This window comes from Phytophthora infestans, genomic scaffold (genome assembly GCF_000142945.1).
Source record: "Phytophthora infestans T30-4 supercont1.2 genomic scaffold, whole genome shotgun sequence".
NCBI classification, from domain to species: Eukaryota; Oomycota; class Peronosporomycetes; order Peronosporales; family Peronosporaceae; genus Phytophthora; species Phytophthora infestans.
In genome coordinates this window covers 2,279,668-2,305,684 of record NW_003303757.1, presented here as the reverse complement: position 1 = coordinate 2,305,684, position 26,017 = coordinate 2,279,668, and the positions used below count along the sequence as shown (strand labels likewise).

The following is a 26,017-nucleotide window of genomic DNA, read 5'->3' as shown; positions in this document are numbered from 1 at the left end:
CCACAGGCAGCTTGGCATCCGTGCCAGACAATCCAAATTCCTCTCTAATCACTTGAAATTGTCACTGATTCGGGATAGTGACCCCGTGTCAGGTTCCATTCTCTTATTTCTGAGAAAGCACTTCACCACAATCGCCTCCTGTACGTTGTCGGCGCTGCACAACAGCGTTCACGACGTGCACTACCAGCATCCACAACCGCCTTCTCCTCTTCGTGACACATGTCTCCCACCAAGCGTACCAGTCAATCGCCGGGCAAGGCTCCATCCACCACTCCTCCGGTCAGCCCCTCTTCGATGTCGCCCACCGATCTGCGTACCCTGGCCCAAACTCTTTCCGATCGGGTGCAAACCTTGACGGCAGAGCTCCAGGCGGTCCAAGATGTTAGCGACCGAGCTGCGTCTTTGCACGCCACCCAACTCCAAACCTTGCGAGCCCAGGTCCATGACCAGGCTATGGAAATCCAGGGGTGGGAGCACCGTGCGGCCTCTCGTTCGCAGGACCTACGACTCTTGTTGGCTGATCAAGCGGTCGAGATCCGGGACGGGTGGATCGCGCCTCCCGTCAACGAGATGGTATGCGAGATGACAACGACCATCTCCTTAGGGAGATGGCGCTCGCCGGATCTGAGATCCACCAGCTCCAATCCCGGATCCACGACCTCGAGCGGGATCTGGAGGATTCCCAGACTGCTAGGGCAGCCGCGGACGCGAGCTTGGACCGACTCCGTGACGAGTTGCGTCTGACCCATGAGGAGGTGGTGACCAACGACTATGTGGGATCCACCCATGGCGGATCCGCCTTAGGGTCGGCGCGTGGAGGGTCCCCCGCGCCAAATCCACCTCCCTCGTCGCCGGATGTAGCCTTGGCTCAACTCTCTGAGGAGTTGCAAGACACCAAGGAGTCGCTCGAGAAAGCGTCTGCCGGACGAGATTACGCGCTCGAAGAATTCGTACGTATGACTCGATCGCGTGACGAGATCCAAGCGAAACTGGCGGACAGCGAACTCCAGCGGGACAAGGCGGCTACCGAGTGGGCGGATGCCAAGCGTACGCAAACGGAGCTGGAATCCAAGCTTCGCCGCACTAGTACGTGGATCCTCTTTTAGCCCTTGCTAGTAACTCCATATTCACTTGTTATTGTCAATCTAGGTGACAAATTGAAAGAAGCAGATGCGACCACCGCGAAACTCCAGGATCAACTCTCCGCAGCCCAAACTCAGCAGCAACAGCTGATCCTGGAGCGCGATCGTGGCTTGTCGGAGCGCGATTTGGCACGTCGACGACTGGCGCTGGTGACAGCTGCCGTTTCGGATCCACCTCCCCCTTTGTCGGGGCCCTCTCAGGCTGCTAGCGTCTCTGCTCCTCTTCCGACTGTAAGTGGGGCGGATTCGTCGGCTGCGAAACGCCCGCGTAGTGCATCTCCCGCTCCTAGCACCGGATCCTCCCGTCCCCATAAGCAGGCCCGAGCTTCCCCGAAAACCAAGCTTAAAACGACTCCGGTCTCTAAATCGGCTCCGCAAGCGGGATCCACTTCGGTGTCTAAGGCGGGATCTACACCCGCGTCCAAGACTTCCGCTTCCCCCTCGAAGTTGGGTGCCGGATCCAAGTCTGGATCCACCGCTAGATCCAAGTCTACCTCGGCGTCCAAGACTGGATCTGCCGCTACGTCCAAGTCTGGCTCCGGACCCCAGACTGGGTCTACGGCGTCCAAGACTGGACCTGTTGCTACGTCCAAAGCGGGAGTGGGATCCAAGGCTGGATCCACTGCTGCTACGTCAAAATCTGGATCCGGACCCAAGACTGGGTCTACGGCGTCCAAGACTGGATCCGTTGCCCCATCCAAAACAGGATCAGCGGTGTCCAAGTCCGGATCGACGGCCAAAACGGGATCAACGTCCAAGACGGGATCCACCGCCGGTCCTTCGGTGACGACGCCGGCCGTTCCCCGGCCAGCCTCCATCGGCCATCCGCCAGCCCGTGCTGGACCCGGGAAGGGGAAAGCTAAACGTGTTATTCCCCCGGGATGTGGACTTGGCAGCTCGGAGGACGACGAGGATGAGGAGTCAGACTGGTCTGACGGCTCAGGGCCTCCTAACCGGTCGTCGTCGAAGCATACGTCGTCTTCCGGCCCGTATCCCTTCACTCTGAGCGATGAGGACGTTGACGACGACGACGATGACGACGGGAGTCCAGAGGATTCGGAGGAGGCTCAAGCCGCTGAGTGTATGCCTTGGAGGAAGACACGCGACGGGCTCTGTCCCAATCCCGGTCCGAAGCCCGGCGGAGATCCCTCTCGACGCCGCCTCCACAAGTCGCTGGCACAGCCGGATCCGGAGGCGACACTGCGGGATCCGCGATCCAAGTCGACAGTGACGGCGGATCGGGTAGTGATGGTGGGAGAGGGTCGCCTCGTGGTGGCGGACTCCTCGGATCTGGTGGAGGGGGGTCGCCTGGTGGCGGATCTCCCGGATCTGGTGGAGGGGGGTCACCTTATGGTGGTAGATCTCCAGGATCGCCTCATGGTGGCGGATCCCCGGGATCATCTCACGGTGGCGGATCCCCTGGATCCGTCTTGATCCCCGCTCCCCCTAACTCGTCACTGCCAGGGATGCTCCCCGTGGCTCCGTTTGGTCCGGATGCCGCTTTCATTCCTGGTAGACGTGCTCGCGTGGCCTTCGCTACCAGAGACATCGAGCCTTGGTCAGCCAAGAAATTAAACCGGGTCGCGGTCATCTCCATGAAGATCACGGTCCTGTTTCCGGAGTTGCCTTTTCGGGCTGAGTGGATATTCCCTCGGACAGCGGACGCCATCTCGAGGGCCGGGTACGTGGATTCACTCATCACCAGACCTCTCGTGGAAGAACTGACAAGTGCTGCCCCGTGGGATACGCTGGTCACCACACCGGTGGATCCGGTTAGCTTCAGGGGTGATGTGCGTGGGCGACTCGGGGTATTTGTTCGGGCGTTCCGGGATTTCGCCTCCAAGCACCGAGTTGCTATATGGGAGGGCACTCACCGGTTCCCCATCTCTCGGAATCAACTGCAGGGTTCGACTTGGTTGTCCAGCTTCAACAAACAGCGTGGTAACCGACGTAGCCATGCGGGCCGAGCTTGGAAAAGAGTCCTTGTGATCCTCGTGTTAGCAATCCAGGACGGTTGGTGTGATGTGGATATTTGGCTGGATCCATCCTTCTTGCATCTTCCCCGACGCGGGGATAAGGTGGCTTGGTTTCCGGGATCCGCATCCCGTCAAGCCAACTTGGAGGATCCCAACCTCCATCGCCCAGAACCCACGAGCCTATTGGAAGCCTTGCGAGAGATCGACGAAGCCGAGCCTTGGCGTATCCAGTTTTGCGGGGACTTGAGCCAGCACCCAGGACGCAAGATCCAGCGTCTAGTGGGCAAGTTCTTCAACGTTCAGCCCAAGACTACCTGATCCTCGTCACTCTTTGACGCCACGCCCCTAGTTTCAGTCTTCGTGGATTCGTTTCGTAGCAGTAACTAGCGACTGGAAACTGGGTCGAGTTAGCCCTTTGCATAAGCTATTATAATCCACACTCTCTTACTTGAATATGTCTATAACATTCCCTCGTTGATTGCGAAATCTAGTCAGAGCCTTTCAGTGTACACCTGGATCTGGGCTGGATCCACCCTTTCAGTGTACACCTGGATCTGGGCCGGATCCACCCTTTCAGTGTACACCTGGATCTGGGCTGGATCCACCCTTTCAGTGTACACCTGGATCTGGGCTGGATTCCGGATCTGGTTGGATCCACGCTTGGATTTCATCCGGATCTAGCGCCGACGACCCAGTTTCAATTGGGTCTGTATAGTTCGGGCTCTTGAAAGCTCGCGCTTGAGATCAAGCAGGACTCCTCGCACGTAAAACGTCACTCTTATGCATAAACATTCACTCCTTCCTCCTAATCCACCCTTCCCCTGTGGATTCGTCTTCTCTTTCTTTCCGATGTGACCAACTCACATCAGCGATCCTCCTCCTCCTGGCCCACACCCTTCCTGTGGGCCCTTTTTCATCCTCCCATCGACATGACCAACTCACATCCATGGATCCCCTTTCTACTCTTCTTCATGAGACTGCATCACGCCGAATCTGTTACGATTCGTACGATTCCGCAAGAAATCATAGAGTAATGCTCCACAGTTCAGATTTGCCTCGTCTACCCAACTGGGTTCGTCATATCCACGCCAATACACCAGAAATTCACGGTAAATCCGCCCGTATCTAGTTCGCTTCCCTGACCTCATGTTGGTGATCTTCTCGACTTCGAACTCGTCGGCCTCAAGGTCCACATTCCAACTATCCTCCGGTAGGAGGACTTCGTCGAAGTCGACGCGGTCGGATCCATCCACCGAAAGACGGTTTGCGGCCGATCTGGATAGTCTTTGACCAACTTCAGCTTGGATACGTGTACTACAGGGAGCAGGCGATATTCGGTACCTGCCGTTTCCAGCTTTACCGCATGTTCTCCTATCTTTTCGCTCACCCGGAACGGCCCATGCCATAGATGGGCCAATTTGCGGGCGTACCCTTCTTTCACTCGATCCAAATAAAGCCATACCTGCGATCCCACTTGGATTTGATTCGGACGGGCGTCTTCGTTATGTCGATCCGCTCGCTCCTGTATCGCACTCCGCAGTCGTTCGTTCACTTGGGATCTGGCTTGCCGGTAGTATTTCTGGACTTGGTATCGCCATCGCCTTGGATCTCGGTTTCTCTTCTTAGTGCTACATACTGGAATAGCCGCTTCTAGGGTGGATTTGGGATCCCACCCATGTACCAAGTAAAATGGGGTACACCCCGGATCCTGTCTTGGGCGGTATTCATCGCGAAGGGGAGTCGTTCTGCGTACTCATCCCAGTCCCTCTGATCCAAATCCTGGACATACATCTTGAGTGCCCTCGTGATCGTCTGCACCATGCGCTCGGCCGACCCGTTAGCTTCAACGAAGCACTCAAGGTTAGCACATATGATAGATGATCCAGATCTACGATGGTACGTACCGCAACCATGCAACGCCGACGTCTCGACGAGCCTTATGCGGCAGGCAGCAAATTCGTAAATGAAATGATCCTTAGTGGGCGCAAATTTTCGCGCCTTTGAAGCTGTCGAAGATCTCATCTTCAATTTCAAAAATTTTGCTAGTTAGGGGAGTTGCTTAATCATATACAATACGCAAGTCACTTTTTTATCAGTTGCTAAATTAGGGTGCGTGATTAAACGCGAAGTTTGATGAGACGACTTTTTGGTCTCATCAAAAATTTCCGTTTCATCACTAAGTTTTTATCACCTTTTAATCCACCCTAACCCCAATGATTAAACTTTTTATACAGGTTTTGGAAGGCACCCATTGAAAGAAATGGGTGGGTGGGTCATCATTTCCTGGGTGGGTAATAATTCCAACCCACGACTGGAAATCTGTTTCGCATGGAAGGTGAAGGAGATAGTCGTGTGCACTTCTCCGAGGTGAGCGACCCGTGGTCCAGCTCACGTCATGTGGCGGTGCTGCAGGCGCTCGACGCCGTCGAGAAGGTGCGTGCATGTCTGCAATCAGACGTCCAGCTGCACATATAAGACTCACACCTCGAGACTAAACCCATGTGGTTGCCACTAGAAACTGGTGACGGCTTTGCATACAGCGGCTACTGCCATGTCGCTCGTGGCACCACGTGTGTCGTCCGAGGAGAGCTCATCGCTGGCCTTTAATTCAGCGTGTACTGAGTTTCTACAGCTGGTCAAGGAGATCCACATCGAGTTGGCCAACCACATCCACCTTGTTTCAGACTACCGCACATTTGCACGCAGCACCTACGGAGCAGAAAAGGATGTGGAAATTTGTCGCGAAAAGGTCAAGGTTGTGTCTGAGCAGCTTCATACATTGTCGCGCTTCCTGGAAGACCATTACACGCCCGAGGAAAACTAAAGACCTTTGCTGGGCTAAGTTGTCAGTCCCGTGGTATTAATTTCACATAGATTGCTTATTTTTGGTGGTGGTCGCTACGAATGTTGATATGTGACGAAACTGAGCGAAGTGATTTTGTAGCTGAACACGCAATTGATGCTTGCGCTGGTTCTGCAGGATCTCAATTTCCTCGGTCTCATCGGCGTCCCCCGCCCACTCGCAATTGGATTCGGAGCAACTTCGAAGTAATACAGAAGATCGATAGATTGTGCGTTAGGCGGATTGTGAGCCAGACACACTGTCGCTTAACATAGTGGTCGCGCAGCTCTCTCGACACTTATCGATGTCGTTGAGGACGCGATCTGCATCGACCTGTTCGGATACGTGTAGTTTTCTTGGGGACAGCGGACGATACCATCGGCGCTGATAAAATCGGAGAGCAAGGTGGCTTCGATGAGCCTCGTCGCGTAGTAGAAACATAGCGAGCATCGTGCCATCATCTTCTCGTTTGTCTTTCCATTCGATTAGCTCATCTAATGAAATCTCGAATAGCTCACTGAGTCGTGCGGCAGCTCCCTACACCGTTCAACACACTTTGTCATCGATTGCGTATGTGTTGGTATACTACGATTATGAAGAGGGACTACATATAGTACCTGGTAATGGTGCAAGATAATGAACTGGATAGTAGTTGCAGCCGCGTGCCATTTCAATGAGAGAGGTCGTTCAACAACGAGCACGAATGCCAGAGGAGTCAGAAGGTCACATCGATCGACCTGCTCACGTAGGTGCAGTTAATCCCAAGCAGATACCTTATACGTGTTATGAAGTGTTTGACAAACCAAGATCGGCAACAGGTTACGATTCGAGTTCATTAAAATGTTGACGGCTTGGGATGCTGAGGTAAAAACAGATCTGAGATGAGCATAGGTCTCGTGCTCCGTGGTATCTTCGATTAATGCGAATCGCTCCTCAACATTGCTGGAAGTGAAGCGACATCCAGAGACACAACCGTGAGCAAATATAGGAAATGACCATCCATTCACAAGCAGAGACGCATACGCATCTAATGCCTTGGCACTGTAGCCAACCAGACGAGTGAACTTCTCACAAATGATACCCTGTCATACAGTAAATTTATTAACAAGCCAAAAGTACACCGATGGACAAACAAACCTGTAGGTGTTTCGACTGCAGCAGATCGTGCAGAAGCTCGAGGCTCTTATGCTGAAGGTAGACGTCGCTCGAATCGAGGAGGGCGAGGCAAAGAGGCACAAGATCATTCTCTTTCCGCCTTCGATACTCAGGGTCAAAGGAAAATGAACTTTTGGAGATTAACTCGTGGAGAATCTGGAGTAACGTTCACGGTTAGTTCGATAAAGCCAAAGAAGCTCAACACGACGCCAATCGACCTGTGCTCCAAAGAGTTGAAGACGCACTTCGAAGTGCTTTAGCATGAATACAATTGCCTCGTGAGATTGATCGAGACTGTTGGGGTTGCCTACGAGCTGCTCAAGAAGGATCGCCCGACAAAGCGTCCACACACGAGACTCCGCTTTCCAATCACCAATCTCGCCACTAGCTAGAACCCCTTGAATCACAGCCAGTTCGCCGTCCAGACGACTGATTTCCTCCTTGCATTGTCGACTCATCTTCGAAATCCGCAGGATGACGCGAAAGAGGGTTTCTCGGTCGGTGACAGACACGAGAGGTTTTTCAGATTGGGCAACATTGCCGTGAATCGCCACAATTTTCAACACCAACTGAAGACCGTTAGCATGCTGGAATTCTCGATAGTATTCGTGCGCGTTTGCGGAGTCGAAGAACACATGAAGAGAAGCCACTTGCTCCGTAAGCGCAAGACACTTAGTTTTTCCTGGCTTACTTGTGGCCCTGTGGTCGTTAGAGCTGCAAATGGCGCTTGCAGTTGTTTTCTGCATCCACGATAGAAGACGTGGCAGAAAGAGTGCGAAATCGGCATCGTACTCGCTCTTGAGCAGTCTACCACCGTCAAAATGGCTGCAAAACCATTCCAGAAGCTTCTTGCGTTTGCTTTTCGAGCCTGACAAATACAGAAATGATGAGGTGGATACTTGGATGAGGGAAGCAGCCAATAATATGGTCATTGTATCATTTCAAGCTGACCAAGGGAAGTAGATCGTACTAACACACCTTCGTCCCAGTCATGGAGGAGTGTGCTCATTTGGTAACAATTTCAGGCGCGCTCCGAAATAGTGGTTCTATATGCGGGGTAAGTACACACCGCCTGCTCGTGAAACCCAGGTCTCTGATTCCGGTTGATAAAGTGGATCGACCAGTCGGGGTGGACTCTGGCTGCGATCGTTAAAGGCGTTGTGAGTCCACTTGGAGGCCGATGAGCATCTCCGACGAGACCGAAGAGATGACGGGCTTCGATTACGATTTTGACTTCGACTTCTGCTACGACTCCGGAAGAACCTCCGATGAGAGCGACGTCGGTGGTCATCGGTTCGTGGCTTTACATCTTCACGACTTCGACTGTGACGGCGCGATCCCTTCTTGCTGCGTCGAGTGTGGCTCCGACTTCGACTCCTATAATGCGTGCGGTGGTGCGAATGTCTGCCTCGATCTTGATCCAGCTATACGGAATGCATATGATAAAACAGTCATTGTCCCGTCGCAAATTATCGCTCATCAACCAAGCGTACCTGTGGGCGAAACGGATCTGCTGGTGGCGGAGTGCCAATAAGACGACCACAAGGGCTTGCTGACCTCGATCTATCGCTGTTCTCATCTCGGTGGTGTTTGTGTTTTCCTTTGTGTTTGTGTTTCCGTTCCCTTTTCCTGTTTCCTCTTCCTGCTTCTTTGAATTTCTTGCGGTGCGTTTTATTGACCACAACCTCCAGGTCGCGGCCAAACTCATCTTTGCGTAGCACCTTCTTTTGCCCTGAATGTCGGTCATCCGAGGGAGGCGAGGTTTGTTCTGTCTCCGTAGATCCGTGGCCAGTCAAAGAGTCTTCGTTTGTATCACAAGCAATTGTTGCGGCTCCAGGCTGGATGATCTCGCCACTGCAAAAGAATCACGAATGGATATTCCAGACACGCAAAACGACACATAGGTCAGCACATGAGCACTGGCAACAAATGCAGATTACGCACCGCCAGTTGCGCAGCCCCAGACGCTCAGGTAGATTCCTAGAGCTCATCTTTACTGTCAAACGGGATCAAAAAATTTCTGCAAAATTCGTATCTAATCGAAACCCCACAGCACTCCTCCCCCCACACCCAAAGAACCAACAGCAAGAGCAACAGCCACCGAGCACCTTTTCGACGGGCGCCGCCATGAGCAGCAGTAGCCCCAGTAATGACGATGACTTCGTCACCATAACCACCAAGCACCGCAAGAAACAGCAGCAGTCTGCTGCTCCTAGTGATGTGGTTAGCAAGAAACCACCCACGGCCAACAACGGCGCCAGCACTAGCAGTAGTAACATCTCGCTGCGGCCGCGTACAATGTTCGCCATGAAGGGCCGTGGGCGTACCGATTCAGAGGGATCCGCATATCGTCCGCAATGGTCGAAGGACGGTGAAGGCTTCGTATCAGCGTCCTCGGGCGGCCCGGCATCCTTCAAAGAAGCGGCCACAGGAGGCGGACAGGGCGACGACCACCGGGGAGAGCGTCGCAAGACTAAAGTGCTACGCTACACCAAGGAAGATCTACTGGCGCTGCATTTTACAACCACTGAAGCACCCAATTTCCCCCCCGAGACCACAGTGGCTTCGGAGCACAGTCTTCCTCCCGTCAGCACGCTGCCATTCGACTACGAGGAGATTTACAAGCAGTGGTCGCTCAACCGCAATCGTGGACGTGGACGCGGTCGAGGCAACGCACCGCCTGGAGGTCAACAGGGAACGCGTGGGCAACAGGAACGAGGATTTCGTGGGAACGACGGAGAGGAAGCAAAGCAGCAGAGAGACGAACAGCAGCGACACAACGAGAGAGACTCAAGGTGGGAACGTGGCGCCAAGATCACAGAGGGATCGCATGGAGACGATGTATGGGATGATGTTTTAGAGCCTGGCGCGGAAAGCAATGAAATGGTAGCGACTTGTGCAGCGAAATGGTGATATCTAGACGACTAACTGATGTTTTTGGTATATGTAATACAGGATCTGTCAAGTATGGCACTCGCGGCGGAGAAGTTCCGACGAGAGATGGATGCGATGCGAGAGGAGCTTCAGGGATCGAAGATCGACTCGGTAAGGCTAAATACAGCTGCACAAACCTGGTAGACACGGATAACTGATGATGTGTTGTTTATTAGGACGCGATAAAGGACGATTTGGATGCTTTTGACAAGAAACTAGAAGATGCTGCTGCTGCAGGGCAATTTGACGATAGTGATAACGACGAAGTACAATGGGATGATCCTACTCCCGAAGAGCAGCTTCAGGCTAGCACTAGTAATGACCCATTGGAAGATCGCACGGCGAATCTGCTGGGTCGTCAGTCTAGTCGCAGCCACTTGTTCGATCCGCTGGAGCGTGCTGGTGAACAACTGGTACTTGAAGAGAAAAGTAGCTTCTCGCAATCTCCAATGCCGGCTAACGAAGGTTTTGGTGGGTTATCATCGCTACGACTGGAATTGGAGGACGAATGGTTTTACTTGGACCCGCAGGGATTACAACAGGGTCCGTTTAAAACAGCAGAGATGCGGGAATGGTTCGAGGCTGGTTACTTCAAGCCGCATCTACCGATTCGTTTCGGGCGTGAAGGAATTTTTACGCCCTTGGCGAATCAATTCGTGCACGGACAAATGGCGTTCGCTGCCCCACCAACGCGTATGAGCGAACTGGGAGGAATGCTTGTGGACCCTCGCCAGGACGAGCAGCAGCGCCTATTGGAACTGCAACGTGAGCAACAGCGTCAACAGCAGCAACAACAACAACAAATGATGGAGCTTCAGCGACAACAACAACAGCAGCGAATGATGCACCTGGACCAAAAAGAGAATATTCGTATTGAGATGCAATGTCTTGAAATCGCTCGGCAACAGCAGCAAACACAATTGTTTCAGCAACAACCGATGCTGCAACATCAGCAAGAGCAGCAGCGACAGCAGCAAATGCTACTGCAACAGCAACAGCAAAGCTCGTGGCAGCGTAGCCAGCGTGAAGGTATTATGAGCGCATTAGGCATATTTGGAGGAAACCAAGAAGCCCCCAACGTGGGAGCAAACGACAATTTCAGATCGGACGGTATGCAGATTCAGTTCCAGTCCGACTACCGCACGCAGCTCGAGCTGAAGATGCAGGCTACTCAACCTCAACGCTCGACGTTCTTAAATAATGAAGTGCAGAGGCGTGAGGAGGCATTTTGGCCGAATGCAGCTCCGGAAATGGCTGGATTTGTACCTGCGAACACAGCGGGTGACTTGCAATCAGCACGCCCGTCGAGTCCAGCGGCACCGAAATCTACCGAGCCTCCTGCACCGACAAGCCCAGCTGCTGCCCCTGTGGTTGATGCGTGGGGAACTAGACCAAAGTCCCCGGAGCGTCCATCACCAACTCTTTTCGACATTCAGAACGAGGAGAAGCGGAGTGTTGCTCAGGAAGCTCGCAACAGTGATGACCAGATTCGCAGTCTACAAGAAAGATTCAATGCTGCATCTCCTATCAAACCCACCCAGAGGGAACGAAAGGCTGAGAAGGAGACGGAGACTAGTCAGTCAATAAATAATGGCAAGAATGTCCAGACTGAGACAAATGCGTGGGCTACAAAAGCGCCGTCGTCCAAGTCGCTTAAGGATATTCAACAGGAGGAACAGCGTGTATTGCTCAAGAAGATGAGTGCTGAGAAGGGTGGCAATGCGAACCTAGCACAAATGGGAGAACAGCTAAAGATGATGCTGGGCGTGGAGTCCACGGCTGTGGCCCCGAGCGCTCCTTTGCGCCCTTCTCAGGCTCCGACAGCCAAGGCCGCACCAGAAACGATACCAGCTACTGCTCCAGCAGCGCCCTCAGCTCCGTGGGGAACACCTGCCACTGTGACAAAAAGCAGCACCTCCAAGTCTATGCGTGACATTTTGGCTGAAGAGGAGCGTCTGGCGCAGGAGCGTGCTAAGGTCAATGAGTATGCACCGACCAGCTCGCACTGGATGAATATCGTGGCAGGCAACAATGTTGCTGCAGCAGCCATCCCCAAGCCGTCACGGTCAGCATTGGGCCCTGTTCCCGCGTCAGTAATAAAAAGTCGTCAGCAAATCCGTGCTACCAATGGAGCCGCTGTGAAACATTCCCCGCCCAAGGCTGATAGCGATGCGTCGTTCTGGAACTTTGGAGCAGCACAGAGGGAGTCTGCAACTAGCGGTGCTCAGGTGGGCACCTCAAATGCTTTCGGCTCAAATAATGTGTCGTCGGAGTTTATGACGTGGGCCCTGAGACATCTGAAAGCAATTGACAGCAACGCCGATGTGACGCTGTTGGAATACTGCGCCACGCTAGAGGACCCTGGTGAGGTCCGCGAGTATCTTGCTGCGTATTTGGGCTCCACGCCCCGTGTGTCAGCCTTTGCCACGGAGTTCATCCAACGTAAGAAGACTCAACATAGCGGCAAAAAATCGACAGGTAACCAGGACGCCCAGCAGCGTGCATCCGAGACGGGATCATCGAACAAGCGGGGTAAACGCCGCTCGAAGGGCCAAAAGATTGATCCGTTGCTGCTGAACTACTCGGTGGGGGGCCAAGTGATGCAGTGAGCGGCGAGCTAGTGAGTGAGCTAGTTGGTGTTAGGGACACACTGGATAGGAACAAACAGGGCACGTCTCACGAAATGAACTGCGGTTTGAGCGAAGGCTTTGGCAGCTGTCACCTGATTTTGCTATTTTTGGAGTTGAGAACCATGAGGACAGCTACTGTAGAAGAGCTTCTTCCTGAAACATAAACTGCAATAGGAAAACAACAGGAAAGCTTAATCAAACGATGGGCGTGGAATCATTTTAGCATTTAAGCCTAATTTGCTATGAGGGCTGCGAGAACCTCGTTCGCAAAGAGGAAGCACCAGGCGCGCTACTCTTTACATTGGCAAATGTACTACGCAGTATGTAGCTAGGTTGAAGTGGTTGTAGTTTAGGGGCTGCTAGGCTGCTGAACCTTCTTGCCCTTGAGCAGTCCGCCGAGCGCACTGAGGCCGCCCACTCGTTTGGCGCTCTCGCCACCGATGCCCTCGCTCTCAGCCTTCTGCTGCTTGGCGCGGCGCTCCAGCTCCTGCAACCTCGCCTCCAGCTGGTCGTAAGTGCCCTTGGCCACTCCGCGCAGGCGCTTTTGCAGGATAATGGCCGAGATGATGAGTGGCAATAGAAACACACTCATAAATAGCGCGCAGAGAGAGATAGCCAGCGTCGTGCCCAGAACGTTGTTGCAGAGCGCCTCGTTAATGGCGTCGAACGAGAGATTCGCCCACGCGCAGTCGCCAGAGCAGCGCGTCTGCTCCACAGCAGTCAGCAGGTTGCGCACAGCACCATTTTCGCCCAGCATCTTCGATAGCACACCGGTCTTTAGAGCCGTGATCTTTGTGAAGTAGTTAATGGCGAACTCGCTGATGGAGACTGAGTAGTTCCACTGGTCAGGGAACGTTTTGCCCGTGTCACCAAGTAGAACTTCGCGCATCTCGTCCAGCATCGTACTTGCCTTGTCGAAGGCCACCAAGTACTCGTACGCCTCGTAGAAGGCGAGCTGGCAGGAAGCTTGCGTAGTAGTCTTAGCTGTCGTGTCGGATTCACACAGACCGGTCATGTAACACACGGGCAGTTCGTCGATGGTTCTGTTTGTACAGCCATAGGATGTAGCCAGCTCGTTGTACGCCAGCCAAGGCGTCAACACATTCTCTTGGGTGAACTTCACAACCGTTTTTTTCTTCGCAGCCTCAGCTGCTGTGGAAAGCTTGGACACTAGGCTTCGCGCCTTCGTCGAGTTAAAGCTGAAGTCGGTGAGATCATAGTTAGAGACAATCTCGCCGTATGTCGAGACGATACTTGGCAGACTGGTCGTGTCTGCTCCCTGAAGATCCTTGTATTCATCTTCTACGTTGCACGAGAAAGCCAGCGGAGTATCAAGGCCCAGTGGCGCTAAGATGTTGCTGCCGTTGAAGCATGCATTCGCCACGGTGGCCATCTGTGTCGATGCGTATGGTGACATATCCTGGTGCAGCAATTTCATGTATTCACACGAATCATACCACACAGCGCCGACAGCGAGAAGGGACGCTGAGAGGACAAAGCTCAGCACACACACTAGCACGCCCAGGGACCAGCTGACGTGGAGCAAGTGTACCCATTTGGTCGTCTTGCTGGTGCATGCGTTCTTGACGATGGCAATGATGCCCACAATCGACGCGATTGTTCCGAAAAAGAAGACACAAACCACAAGTGCGCTGCGAGAGAAGGACAAGTCGTTAAACGTGGCGGTGAGCACATCCACAATATCCATGGAGCTGTTAGTCGTCGCACCCAGCGCCTTCAAATCCCGTACTGCTGTGCGCAAAGTTGAATTGAGGGTGCTACCACCAGATACAAATGAGCTTTGCAACAAGTTGACAATATCTCCAACCACATCGCTGCTAGCAGATATAGCAGCGGCAGTGTTGTTGACGAAGAACGTGACAGGAGAGCCGCACACTCTGTCGGGGCAGGCTAAGCAGAACGTCTCGCTAGTCGCGTGATCGCAAGTCAGTATAGGAGCGCTCCGTGGTGTAGTAAATCCGTCCAAAGTCTGCGATCATCTGTCTAAGTGTGACACCGTCCCTAGCAATCCAGTCCGAGTCCTTGAGCTGAGCATTGACCGCCGTCGACGCAGCAGTAAGCTCCGTCGTGGCATTACTCAGTGGAGTGAGCAGGTTGGACACGAAGATGTTTGCGTTCTCCAGAGTTGCTTTCAGCGAGTACAGCACGTCTTCGACACCATCCGAGATGTTCGTGTTCAGCGCTGCTGTGACAACCATGCAGATGAAGACTGCCAGAGAACACACAAGGAAGGTGAGCGTAGGAGCAATGATATCGCAGCGTGTGTAGCCCTTTTCGTTGGGCTCGCGTCCACCACAGCGGTTGAAAACACAACGAAGCACCACAAAACCAATGCAGCCCAACGCCGTGAGGACACCCATGACCGTGCCAGGGGCCACGAAAGGTGCCAATGAGCTGGGATAGCCCGTTGACATCCACTTTGTCGCAGTAATAACTTCTGCATCAGTAAAAAGTTGGCGACGGGCTTCTGACCCGCCAGGCACAACGTCGTCCCACTTGCAATTGCTCTGGCGCTCGCATTTGCCCTTGCTGTTGCAGGAGTCGGCATCAAGCATAACAACACACTTGCCGTTGATGTCGCGCACTGCATCGCTACTTGAGGAGTTGACGCAGCGCTCCAGTTCGGCTTCCGACGAGGATTTCACGCAGATGTAGGTGACAAAGCTCACTAGCGACTGCTTGTACCAATTATCGCTCTTCTTGCGCATCCCAGACATGGCAGTATTGCCCGCAACAGCACTCAATTTGAGCGCACTCTGGCGTGCTGTTTTGTAGGCCACAGCGGCGTTGTTCTCGTCAGCGTTGATCTGTGCGGATGTCATTCCTGTTGGGGACATGTAGATGGTGTTCTTTGCCGTGCGCACTGGGCAAGTGGCCTGCCATACCTGATCCGCCTCGCTTGAGCATGTCGTAGTCCACGTGGCTGTACTCCCAAGTACCGGGATCCACCCTTTTGTTGTGCCCAGGATCATAGCGAGCCCTACTCGACAGCGCATAATCGCTGGTTGCTTCCTCCTGTACTTGCTCAAACCGAATCGAGAATGAGCTGCCAAAACGGACGAGCCGCTATTCCCAGACACGTTGGCGGACAAGATGCATTACCGGAGATAGAATACAGCTCGGGAGGTTTCCGTCTTAAAGGCAGCTTTCGACACCTGGGAGGAGTCGCGGTAATTAAATGACAGGGTTGACAACCGGAATAAAACGTGCTGGGTTTAAGGAAGCCGATGACATCACAATTCGATTTTAATTTTTGTAAGGGAAGCATCTGACCTCTAGCTACTTTTAGAAATCTCATATCCCTTCCTTCTACAGCCCAAAATACCATGGGTGAGTCGATGGAGCACTTAAAAACTCCGTTGCTAAAAAAAAAGATTTGAAGGTGCACATTTATTCGTGTAAAAAGTGCTACCGTAGTCTCACAGTCACTTGGCAAAGAGGTCTGGTGACTGCAGCTCACTGTTCTTGTCGAAGTAAGCACACTAATACCTGCGTAAGAATTCTTTTTACTCCCTCAGCAGCTCGTTGCTGTAAAATAGTGCCCGCTACGCGTGCTGTCAGCTCTCTTATGTCTTCAAGACCGCTGTAATTCGCAGCCTCTTCGGTGTTTGCGGACTCTCCGGTGCTGGCAGGATCTCCGACGCTCCCAGTGTGACGGGGTCACACAGCACCTTGCGCTAGAGGAAGTTATCTTCCGAGAGTATACAAACTCTCAGTGAACGGCAGTTCACAGGTCCCCTCTTTAATTAAAGAGAGCGAAGTGACCTAAATAAGGTAGATTGTAAACTGAGTATATTTATAGGTAGGTTAAGTTTGGGTTTAATACAAACTATAAGTTACCTATAGAAATGCAATGTCATTTAACAAATGGTTGGCTTTGAACGACCTTGGTACTTTGTACCAAATATTCTGGAGTATGACGTGTCATACTCCTGAAGTGTGGAGTGTCACACTTCATGTAACCAGGGTACACTTAGGGCTACGTACCCCGTTACATCCCCCCCCACTTAGGTTTGGTTTACCGACCAATCAGAATGAAGAGGTGTTCGTCACAAACTCTCATTCTCAAAGTCGAAAACCATCGACTTGGCCGCGCGAGCGCGGCGGAGGCTCACTTCACAGTTAGAGCCTCGAGCAGCAACCTGTGCGCTCTTCGTCTAGGTCTCCACTTCGACCGTTAACATGCCTCGTGGCACTACTAAGAGCGGTGCTAAGACACGCTCCAAGGCTAGCCGGTAAGGCGCAGGCCAAGAGCACTAAGCCTCACGGCAAAGGCTCGGCACTCAAGGAGGCTACTCTGGTGGCCTCTGAGGCGATCGGTTCCTCGGGTGACGCGGCTGTGGACAAGCGAGCAAGCAAGCGCCGCAGTCCGTCGCCCTCGTCTTCAGACAATCGTCCGAACCCTCGGTTCGTGGAACGTGAGTTCAACTCGGGCAGTGAGGGCGATGCCGAGTCCGAGAGCAATCACGGTGCTCCTGCGGGCTCTGTGGGAGGGCACAGCCCAGTGCCCAGTGAGCACAAAGATGACAGCGTGCAGTCGCCCGCTAGTGATCACGGTGATCACAGTCCCAGGACCTCTGTGCGCTCTGAGAGTCCGGCCGTTAAGGCTAAGGGCGCTCCCAAAGCCGGTGGCGATGAGGAAGAGAATCCTCCCAAACGTCTCGCGCTTGCCGAGGGTCTTGCGCGCGCTAAGGCCTCTAAAGCCGAAGGCGCCAAGCCCTCAAAGAAGCGTATCGCCTCTAAGTCTCCACTCCGCGAGGAGAAGGAGACTCGACGCTCCTATCAAAGTCTCTTCGGCTCCTCGGATGAAGAGGAGGAGAAGGAGGAAGAAGAGGAAGAGGAGGTGCTATTGTTGAGCCCCGGGAGGTCTCGAATGACCTCGACCAGCAGCAGGAGGAATTCCAAACTGCCCAGCGTGTGCGTGGGGGTTCGGTGGCAGCACCCGTCAGCCAGGGAGCTGCCACCAACTCAAGAGGGTATTGGCCTCCCGAGGAGAGCTCTGGGGCTGACCTCTTCTTGGAGGTTCTCGTCGCTCCTCGTGGCCTTGTGGGCGGCCACACTTCTAGGGGCATCTATGAACGAGCCCTTGTTCAGAAAGAACAGTTGTTCGTCGACAACTTGGAGGCTGCTCGGTGTGTGCTTCTCGCGCCACACCGCATTCCCCTTAAGGACTTCACGACTTGTCGTAAGAAGCCCGAGACCCGGGGTGATCTCTATCCTGTTTGGGGATACCACTGGGTTATGCCCGAGAACTGTCCCACGTGGAGTTCTTGTGAGGACATGTTCTGGGCGTGGGTGGAGACTCTCAAGTACTCGCCCACGGAGTTATGGGAACTCCATGAAGATCAGCAGCTGTCCCACATCCTGGACCAGCGTGATCTTCGTGTGAGGTTTGCCCACTTGATCAGCAAGCGTATGCTGCTAAGGGACATCCTGAAGCGCGCGGCTTCTAGCGCTCACGATGAGCGCGGGTACGGTATGTATTCATCGACCGTACCCCGTTCGGGCAAGAAGCCCCGGACTACTTATGAAGCTGCCGCCGCTTCTGCTCCCAGATTGCGACAGCCTTCGGGCAGTCAATCAGGAGCCGTTCAATCGGCTCCCACGAGTTCTCGGAGTGGGGATAACCCCTCCACTTCACGAGGAGCTGTCGCTTGCCGCGACATCGTTGCTCCTGGAGGATCCGCTCCACGTGGAAGTGGACTTCTCCATTCCGGTCAAGCAGGGGCGGAGGTGCCCTCGTACGAGTACGAGTACTCGGCGCCTCCCGAGAGCCACTCTCGTCCGAGTGCTCCGACTGCGGGTCCGACACGGAACCCTGAGGTTGACCGCCTCCGTCAACGTGTCCTCGTGCTTGAGATTGCACTTGGCCTTGGGACTGGCGGTAATGCTGCCGCCCAGGCCGGGAATCAGGGCGAGCTCGCTCGTCTTGCGGGTCGCCTGGACCTGGTGGAGCGAGAGGTCGCGAGCCTGCACCTGCGGGTGGACCGCCGGGCCTCTTCGTCCGATCTGGACGAGGCATTTCGCATGATCCGACGGATCGAGGCTTTGTTGCCACGTCCGGAGCCGCCTGCGGCACACTCCCAGACGTACGCGTTGGTGCGTACCCGGCGTACTCAGCGTACTCGGCGTATGGCGCCGGGGTCCGTTCGTATGGATCCCCTCCGGCGTACGGTCTTGACCGCAGCCTTGCCGTCCCGACCGAGGCTTGGGTGCCTGCTCCGACGCCCTCGTCGACGACTGTGACCGGCCCTCGCTTCGAGGAGCTGGGTCAAGGGGGACTGCGAGTCAGCAACCCCCTGCGGGTCAAAGTACCGCTTAAGACGTCCGACATAGAACGTCGGGTGCGTCGTCATTGACTTTGGAAGGTCGATGGTGTACGACGCACCATGTCTGGCCAGGACTGCAAAAGGTCCGATGAAGCGGTGCTTCAGTTTGTTGCTGCGGACAGAGCTAACAGTGTCTAGAGGTAGGTTCCTCGTGTCTAGCAACACTAAGTCACCAATCTCAAATATACTTAAGTTTCCTCTTCCTTGTTTGTCCGAGTACTCCTTTTGTTTATCTTGGGCCGCTGCCATGGCATCGCGGACCCTGCTGACAATGTTCAGCTTGGTATCCATAAAGGATTCCACCTGTTTCCGCAGCGAAACTGGCCTCACATCCGAGACCTGGGAGGAAAGCGCTTTCCGAGCCTTCCCCCACTTAGAATAGAGGAGTCAGTGTCTCCTCGAAGAGTGAGAGGCACTCTGGGGTGGCGGAAGCCGTTCAAGTAGAACGGCGTGAACCCCGTGGACGCGTGCACCGCGTTGTTGAGCGCAAACTCAACAACTGGGAGCTGCGTCGACCACGTACGTGGTGCTGCCGCGCACACACTGCGCAGAGTGTCCTCGAGCACCCGATTGACGCGCTCTGTTTGGCCGTCGGTCTGCCGCAGTGGACATCTGCAGACGAGTTTCCAGTAAAGGGAACAGCGTTTTCCAAAACGCGGCAGTGAACCGCGGGTCTCGGTCCGAGACAATCGTCTCCGGGAGACCGTGATAGCGGAACACGCCATCGACGAACAACCTTGCGGTTTGTTCGCCCGTTACAGTGACGGGAACTGGAGCAAGATGTACCATCTTGCTCAGCCGACACACGAACACCAAAATTCCGGTGTTGCCGTGTCCGTCGGCGGGAAGCCCAAAGATGAAGTCAAGGCTCATCGACTTCCAACAATCAGCCGGTACGGGCAGGCTCTGTAGTGGGGCCGACGAGTGCCCTGCGGGTTTGACCCGCTGACATGTTTCACATGTCTTGACGTACCGGGCGACCCACTTGTACATGTGGGTCCACCAGAAGGACTGAGAGACCGACAAAAAGGTCTTCTCGCGGCCCAAGTGGCCGCTGGAGGGCGCGTCATGCGCCTCCGCGAGGATGTCGAACTTCAGATCCTCGTCGTTGGGTACGACCACCCGTGGAGGATCAGTGGGCTCCACCCGATAGTAGAGGAGGCCCTCCTTCAACTCATATCGGTGGAGCCGTGAGCGTTGTCGCGACGAGAGCCAGTCGGACTTCGCGCTCGTTCCGGCCTTAAGGAACTTGACGATAGGCGCGACAGCCTCATCGTCCCGATACGCCATGCGTATCCGATCATATAGATCCGTTGTCACCCGCGTGATGTGGGCCAACTCATAGTCGGGACGCCGAGAGAGGGCATCCGCAAGCACGTTGAGCTTGCTCGGCTTGTATTCGACGCGGAAGTTGTATTCCGCGAAGAAGGACAGCCACCTCGCCATCCTTTGGGAGAGGTGAGGCGAGTTAGTCGCCGTCCTCAAGGACGCGTGGTCTGTGTAGATCACAAAGGGCCTAGAGCCCAGAAGGTGAACACGGAACTTCACAAGGGCATATTTCATTGCCAGGAGCTCCTTGTCATGGACAGGGTAGTTCCGCTCGGCGGCCTTGAGCTGCCTGGACTGGAACGAGATGACTCGTTCCTGTCCAGCCGTGTCGTCCTGCAGCAATGCACACCCGATGGCGTAATCGGAGGCATCGCAGACGACGCTAAACGGCTTCGTCTCGTCCGGCAGAGCCAGGACAGGGGCCTCTTGGAGACTGGCCTTGATGCTGTCAAAAGCATCCTGGTGCTCTTGCTCCCAGCGCCAGTCGACGTCCTTCTGAAGGAGGCTCGACAAGGGCTTAGCGAAGCCCGCGTACCCAGCGCTGTACTTGTGAAGGTAGTTGGCCAAGCCCAACCACTTTCGAAGATCCTTCTGGGATCGGGGCGTCGGCCATGCTGCTATGGCCTTGACCTTGTCTGGGTCAGCCCGAACGCCCACGTTGCTTACGAAGCAACCGAGAACTTTGATCTCTGGTGACGCGAAAACGCACTTGTCGATGTTGGCGTAGAGCTTGTTCGCTCGCATCACGTCCAACACTCGACGGAGGTGTCCTAGATGCACCTCCATGGCCGTCTTGCCTCCCTCGGCACGACTATGGACGAAAATGTCGTCGAAGTACGTCTGTACGAAGGTACGCAAAGGGCGGAACAATTGCGTCACCAGGCGATTGAACGTCGCCGGGGTGTTAGACAAGCCCTGCGGCATGACGAGCCACTCCCAAAGCATGCCGCTTGGAGTGCTTACCGCGGTGAGCGGGATGTCACTCTCTCGCATCAGGATTTGGTAGTATCCGTCTACCAAATCCAGCGCACTGTACAGTACGCTCCCGGCCATGTTGTTCAACAACACATCCTTTCGTGGGATCGGTGTTTGGGCCGGCACCGTTGCGTTGTTCAGCTTGTTATAAGCGTGAACCAGACGCCACTTTCCGTTCGGCTTACGAACGCAGAAAGTCGGCATCGAGTGCGGGGATTTCGACTCCCGCACCATGCCTGCCTTCGCTTTCGCGGCGAAGAAGGCATCAATGACCTCGCACTGTTCGCGCGGGAGTGGCCATTGCCTCGTGACACAATACTTTGTGCCGGGTACGAGATCAATCTCGTGCCGTACGCCTCGATCCGGTAGGAGTTGGGTCGGTGGGTGTTTGTTCACCACGTCCGCGTATTCCGTCACCAAAGGATACACTGGATCCTTGGGGTTCTTGAGAATCTCAGAACCCAAGCGCGCCTGACGCTGCTTGTTCATGTCTTCCAGGACGTTCTCGTCCAAGACAGAGGAGGAGTTCAGCTGCTCCTGAGTGGTCTCAGGTCTCATGAGTACCATCTCAGCAATCTCTCCAGCCTTGAGGTTGGTCAGGAAAGACTCAGCCGTCATTTCCTCGAGGTGCAGTATCTCTGCAACCTCTGGCAACGGTTCCAAGTGGACACCGGATGCCTTGACGGGTAAGCCGGTCTCGCCATCGAAGATGTGATAACACTCTTCCACCGGCCTTGTCGGAGGAGCCCGGGCCCTGGACTCCGAATCGCTTGAAGCGACGTCGATCGGAACGAAGTTCGGATCCGACTTGAGGCGGCGGCGGCGTCGCTGACGACGGCGACTGTGACGGGGAGCTTTGCTGCCCACGTCTAGGAATGTCGTCGCTACGACATCCGAGGCACTCGTGGCCTCGTGTGGTACTGTGGTACCCACACAGGAAGCGTGTTCGACGCCTTCGTCTTCAGTTAAGGTCTGGGCGACCGCGTGTGGCACTGTGTTACCCACACAGGAAGCGTATCCGACGTCTTCCTCTTCAGTTATGGTCTGGACGACCGTGCGTGGAACTCTGTTACCCACTCTGAACACGCTGTTCTCAGTGTTCATGACAGCTGCAGCTGTCTGCGGAACTAAGTTACCCGCCTGTGGACCTAAGCTACCCACTTGGCCGGCGCCTCTTCTGGGCGCGGCCACCATCAAAACATCCTCGGAGTCGTCATATACGTCGACGACTCATAAGCATCTGCCGGATGCTTTGGTACCCTGGCAGCCCTCGCGGGCGCCCCGGGTCCTGACAGAGGTGGGAACATGACTCACCAATGCTCTGTCGGACTGCGCAGGGCGGCTGGCACCGATTGCCTTGCCTCGCCAGTCGATCCAGGACTCGTGCTTCTCAAGCCAGGGCATGCCCAGGATCAGATCGTAGGGATCCATGTCGAGAACAGTAAACTGTTCGAGGCTGTCAAAGTCTTCAAACTTGACGGCCAGATCCACTTGGAAGCTGGGGACAGTGACGACCTTCCCGTCGGCCAGTCGCACTGACACCGTCCCGTTGCCCTTGCTTTCTCTTAAAGCATCGAACAACTTGTTGCTATTACGAGTAGCCGTCTGGCGGCGTGCGAAATTCTTCGACGCCCCAGAATCGATCAAAATTCTAAAGAGATGATCGTAGCCCCGTACACATCGGTGTACTACGAGCAACCCGCCGCTGCTCTTCGCCGATTCGAGAGTGCGAAGACTCTCAGGGGCTAAGTTCCCGTGGTACGCGCCACCCGCGCACCCATCACGAAGACTTAGTTCTTCCCCAGTAGGGCGCCCCGCCCCTACTGGTTCCCTGCGTTCCCCTGTCCCCGGGATCCTGGCTTCTGCCAGCGACCCTTGAGGACGGGCTTGGGGAAGGACCGTCTGCGGAGTCTTTCCGCGGGACAGTCGCGCTTGAAGTGGCCCATCTTCCCACAGCCGAAGCAGCGGATGTCACGCTGTTCGGCGGACCCGAGTTCCATGGGAACTGGTCCGTTGGGGCTTGTTCGACCGGGAGCCGACAAGGAACTCCCAGGCCACGCTGAGGCCGGCGTACGCGCCTGGCGATGGCTGTACTCTTCTTGAAGAGCCACTTGAATCGCCTCTTCAAGGGTGCTTGACTGCACCCGGAATAGCTGAGTGCGTGCGGGGCCCACTCGAAGGCCGACCATGAACACAGTCATCTTGATGTGTTCGTTGAGTGGATTTCCCACAAGGGACGCCGTGAGCTCCCGTATCTCTTGCACATACTCGTGCAGTTCGCGTCTTCCTTGTTTACACGCGAGGAAGCGCGAACGCTGGCGGTATTCGTAGTTCGCCGGGAGGAACGCGGCTCGGAGCTGTTCGCACAGCTGAGCCCAGGATGTGAAATATCCATCCCGAGTGTACACCCAACTCTTAGCACGGCCGCTAAGGTTGGAGAGTGCAAAAGCAACACGCAGTTCCTCGGTCGAGATCCGAGCCGCGTCCATCGCGAGCTCTACTTCTCGGACCCAGAAGTGAAGGTTCTCGCCTTCCTTCCCTTCATACGGCTTTACCTTCAGCCGTATTGGCTTCGGGTGAGGCGGATTTGCTTCCGCCGCCGGAGCCTGCAGGTTCTCCCGCACATGCGCGATGAGGCCCTGCTCGTACGCGTCGAATGCATTGACGCGCTCGAGCTGCTCAGCCGGTGTTGACGCCACCAGGCTCTGCAGGGCCTCCATCCCGAAGATGCCTGCCATCTTCCGAACCGACTCGAACTGAGAGTCGTTCATATGGGAGGAGTCGTTCCTATCCATGGCAACGAGCCTCGGAGAGGTTCAGGTAGTCTACCCGCGGTGGCGTGGATTGACTACTAGTGCTACCAAGTGTGACGGGGTCACACAGCACCTTGCGCTAGAGGAAGTTATCTTCCGAGAGTATACAAACTCTCAGTGAACGGCAGTTCACAGGTCCCCTCTTTAATTAAAGAGAGCGAAGCGACCTAAATAAGGTAGATTGTAAACTGAGTATATTTATAGGTAGGTTAAGTTTGGGTTTAATACAAACTATAAGTTACCTATAGAAATGCAATGTCATTTAACCAATGGCTGGCTTTGAACGACCTTGGTACTTTGTACCAAATATTCCGGAGTATGACGTGTCATACTCCTGAAGTGTGGAGTGTCACACTTCATGTAACCAGGGTACACTTAGGGCTACGTACCCCGTTACACCCAGTCTCACTGGCGTTTGCAGACTCTACGACGTTTGAAATATCTCCAGCGTTTGCAAGTGCCTCAATATTCTCAGGATCCCCAGCGTTATCAGACCTCTGGCTCTTTCGACGCTTGAAGGGAGAGGATCGCACCCCAGTACCTTTAGGCTACCGAATCAACCTTAGCGCTATGGAAAGCTTTATTTGACTGGCTCTTCATTTTCGTTTGCTTGGTTTAACTTTAACATGTTAGAGCCCATGCTGAACAGCTCGATAGCGTGAGCTTCATCGTGGATTTCAGTCAAATGCTAGCTCATCTTTGCTTCGACACCGTTGCTAATATGCCGCATCATGACACTCCACTCTGACACTCTTGCCTTCTTTTTTGCTATGTCTAAATCGTCTGACGATATTGTTCTATAGGGGGATAACCACGTCTAGCGTCGCCGAACCTCCACAGTCTCCACGCTCCAAGTGGATCAATACTGGGGAACTCAAAATCTTTTGGTAATTTGTGAAACTTGCCGCCCCACGTGAAATATGTGCGTTGGGGACATGACGATATTTCTGCTGGTGCTGGTGATGTAGTACGACGCAGTCCGACTTCTGCTAGCAGTGATTTTATTTTTTCACGTAGACGTTCCCGTGTAATGTTACCTGCTGCGGCAGCAAAAAGTGTGGCAGCACTGCTGCCACACCTTTTTCCTCCAGAACCTTCGAGAGAGAGACAGACTTATCCATTTAACCTTAGTTTCTAGATGTCTGGTAAATCCTAAGCCTGGTTAGCAACGCCGGTGTCTGCGCTAGATCCGGTGGTTGTGCGAGGCTTGTCAGCTCATGTGACTGCTCTCTTGGTTCGTCTTCCAGTGTATTGATACACCCCTATAGTCGTGTTCCTTGCTCCATCCGTTCTGGTGAGCGGCGCTCGCGTTTCGCGAGCGCCGTTAGCTGCCTGAGTCCGGTTGTCCAAAACCCTTGTACGATGCCTTCGATAGATGTCTCCTCGTGCTGAAATACGACCCGATTCCTTTGGATCCACAGCGTGGTAATGCATACACTGGATAGTATACGCCAGATCCTCGTCCATTCTGCTCGGTAGAGCTTCTCGTCATCCGGATGAGCTGCTATGATGCTTCTCACTCTGGGCGTATTTAACGCCGGTGCTTTCCTGGCCGCGCAATTGCTGCGGTACTGTTCGCGACGACTGCTTTCTCTGTGATCTCCCGTCCAATGGCTGATTAGCTTGGACCAGCACCTGCGCACATGAACACTCGTGCGCTAGGGCCTCCTTCACTCCTTGACACTCTGGCAACTTCCGGCAGCTTTTATCAGTTAGTCGGCCTTCGTGGAAGAGATTTAGCTGTGCTACAGCGACCCGGTACGCCACCCAAACTTGGTATACTGTTAGTTCGTTACCATGGGACCAGAGCTGCTTCGGTAGTTGGCTTAGGGTCCCGCATTGCCACTCGTCGGTTCTCCTCCGTACCTCCA

The 26,017-nt window shown here is 54.4% G+C and overlaps 4 protein-coding genes across 4 annotated transcripts; 2 read left to right on the top strand and 2 right to left on the bottom strand.

The window, feature by feature from the left end:
• Positions 1 to 5,446: 5,446 nt before the first annotated feature.
• Positions 5,447 to 6,014, top strand: PITG_01510 (uncharacterized protein; the record flags this gene model as incomplete). Its single annotated transcript, XM_002908121.1, has 2 exons — positions 5,447 to 5,551; positions 5,634 to 6,014. The coding sequence occupies 2 exons, from the start codon at positions 5,447 to 5,449 to the stop codon at positions 5,940 to 5,942; spliced, it is 414 nt and encodes a 137-aa protein (XP_002908167.1).
• Positions 6,015 to 6,454: 440 nt separating this feature from the next.
• PITG_01509 (uncharacterized protein) lies at positions 6,455 to 8,124 on the bottom strand (the record flags this gene model as incomplete). The annotated part of the gene is made up of 7 exons (XM_002908120.1): positions 6,455 to 6,493; positions 6,578 to 6,697; positions 6,764 to 6,902; positions 6,984 to 7,042; positions 7,098 to 7,271; positions 7,334 to 7,983; positions 8,094 to 8,124. 7 exons carry the CDS (start codon positions 8,122 to 8,124, stop codon positions 6,455 to 6,457), a joined length of 1,212 nt encoding a protein of 403 aa, XP_002908166.1.
• Positions 8,125 to 9,242: 1,118 nt separating this feature from the next.
• PITG_01508 (uncharacterized protein) lies at positions 9,243 to 12,658 on the top strand (the record flags this gene model as incomplete). Its single annotated transcript, XM_002908119.1, has 5 exons — positions 9,243 to 10,001; positions 10,071 to 10,160; positions 10,226 to 10,919; positions 11,007 to 11,311; positions 11,384 to 12,658. 5 exons carry the CDS (start codon positions 9,243 to 9,245, stop codon positions 12,656 to 12,658), a joined length of 3,123 nt encoding a protein of 1,040 aa, XP_002908165.1.
• Positions 12,659 to 13,028: 370 nt separating this feature from the next.
• On the bottom strand, positions 13,029 to 15,696 carry PITG_01507 (uncharacterized protein; the record flags this gene model as incomplete). Its single annotated transcript, XM_002908118.1, has 2 exons — positions 13,029 to 14,603; positions 14,740 to 15,696. 2 exons carry the CDS (start codon positions 15,694 to 15,696, stop codon positions 13,029 to 13,031), a joined length of 2,532 nt encoding a protein of 843 aa, XP_002908164.1.
• Between the last annotated feature and the right edge of the window lie 10,321 nt (positions 15,697 to 26,017).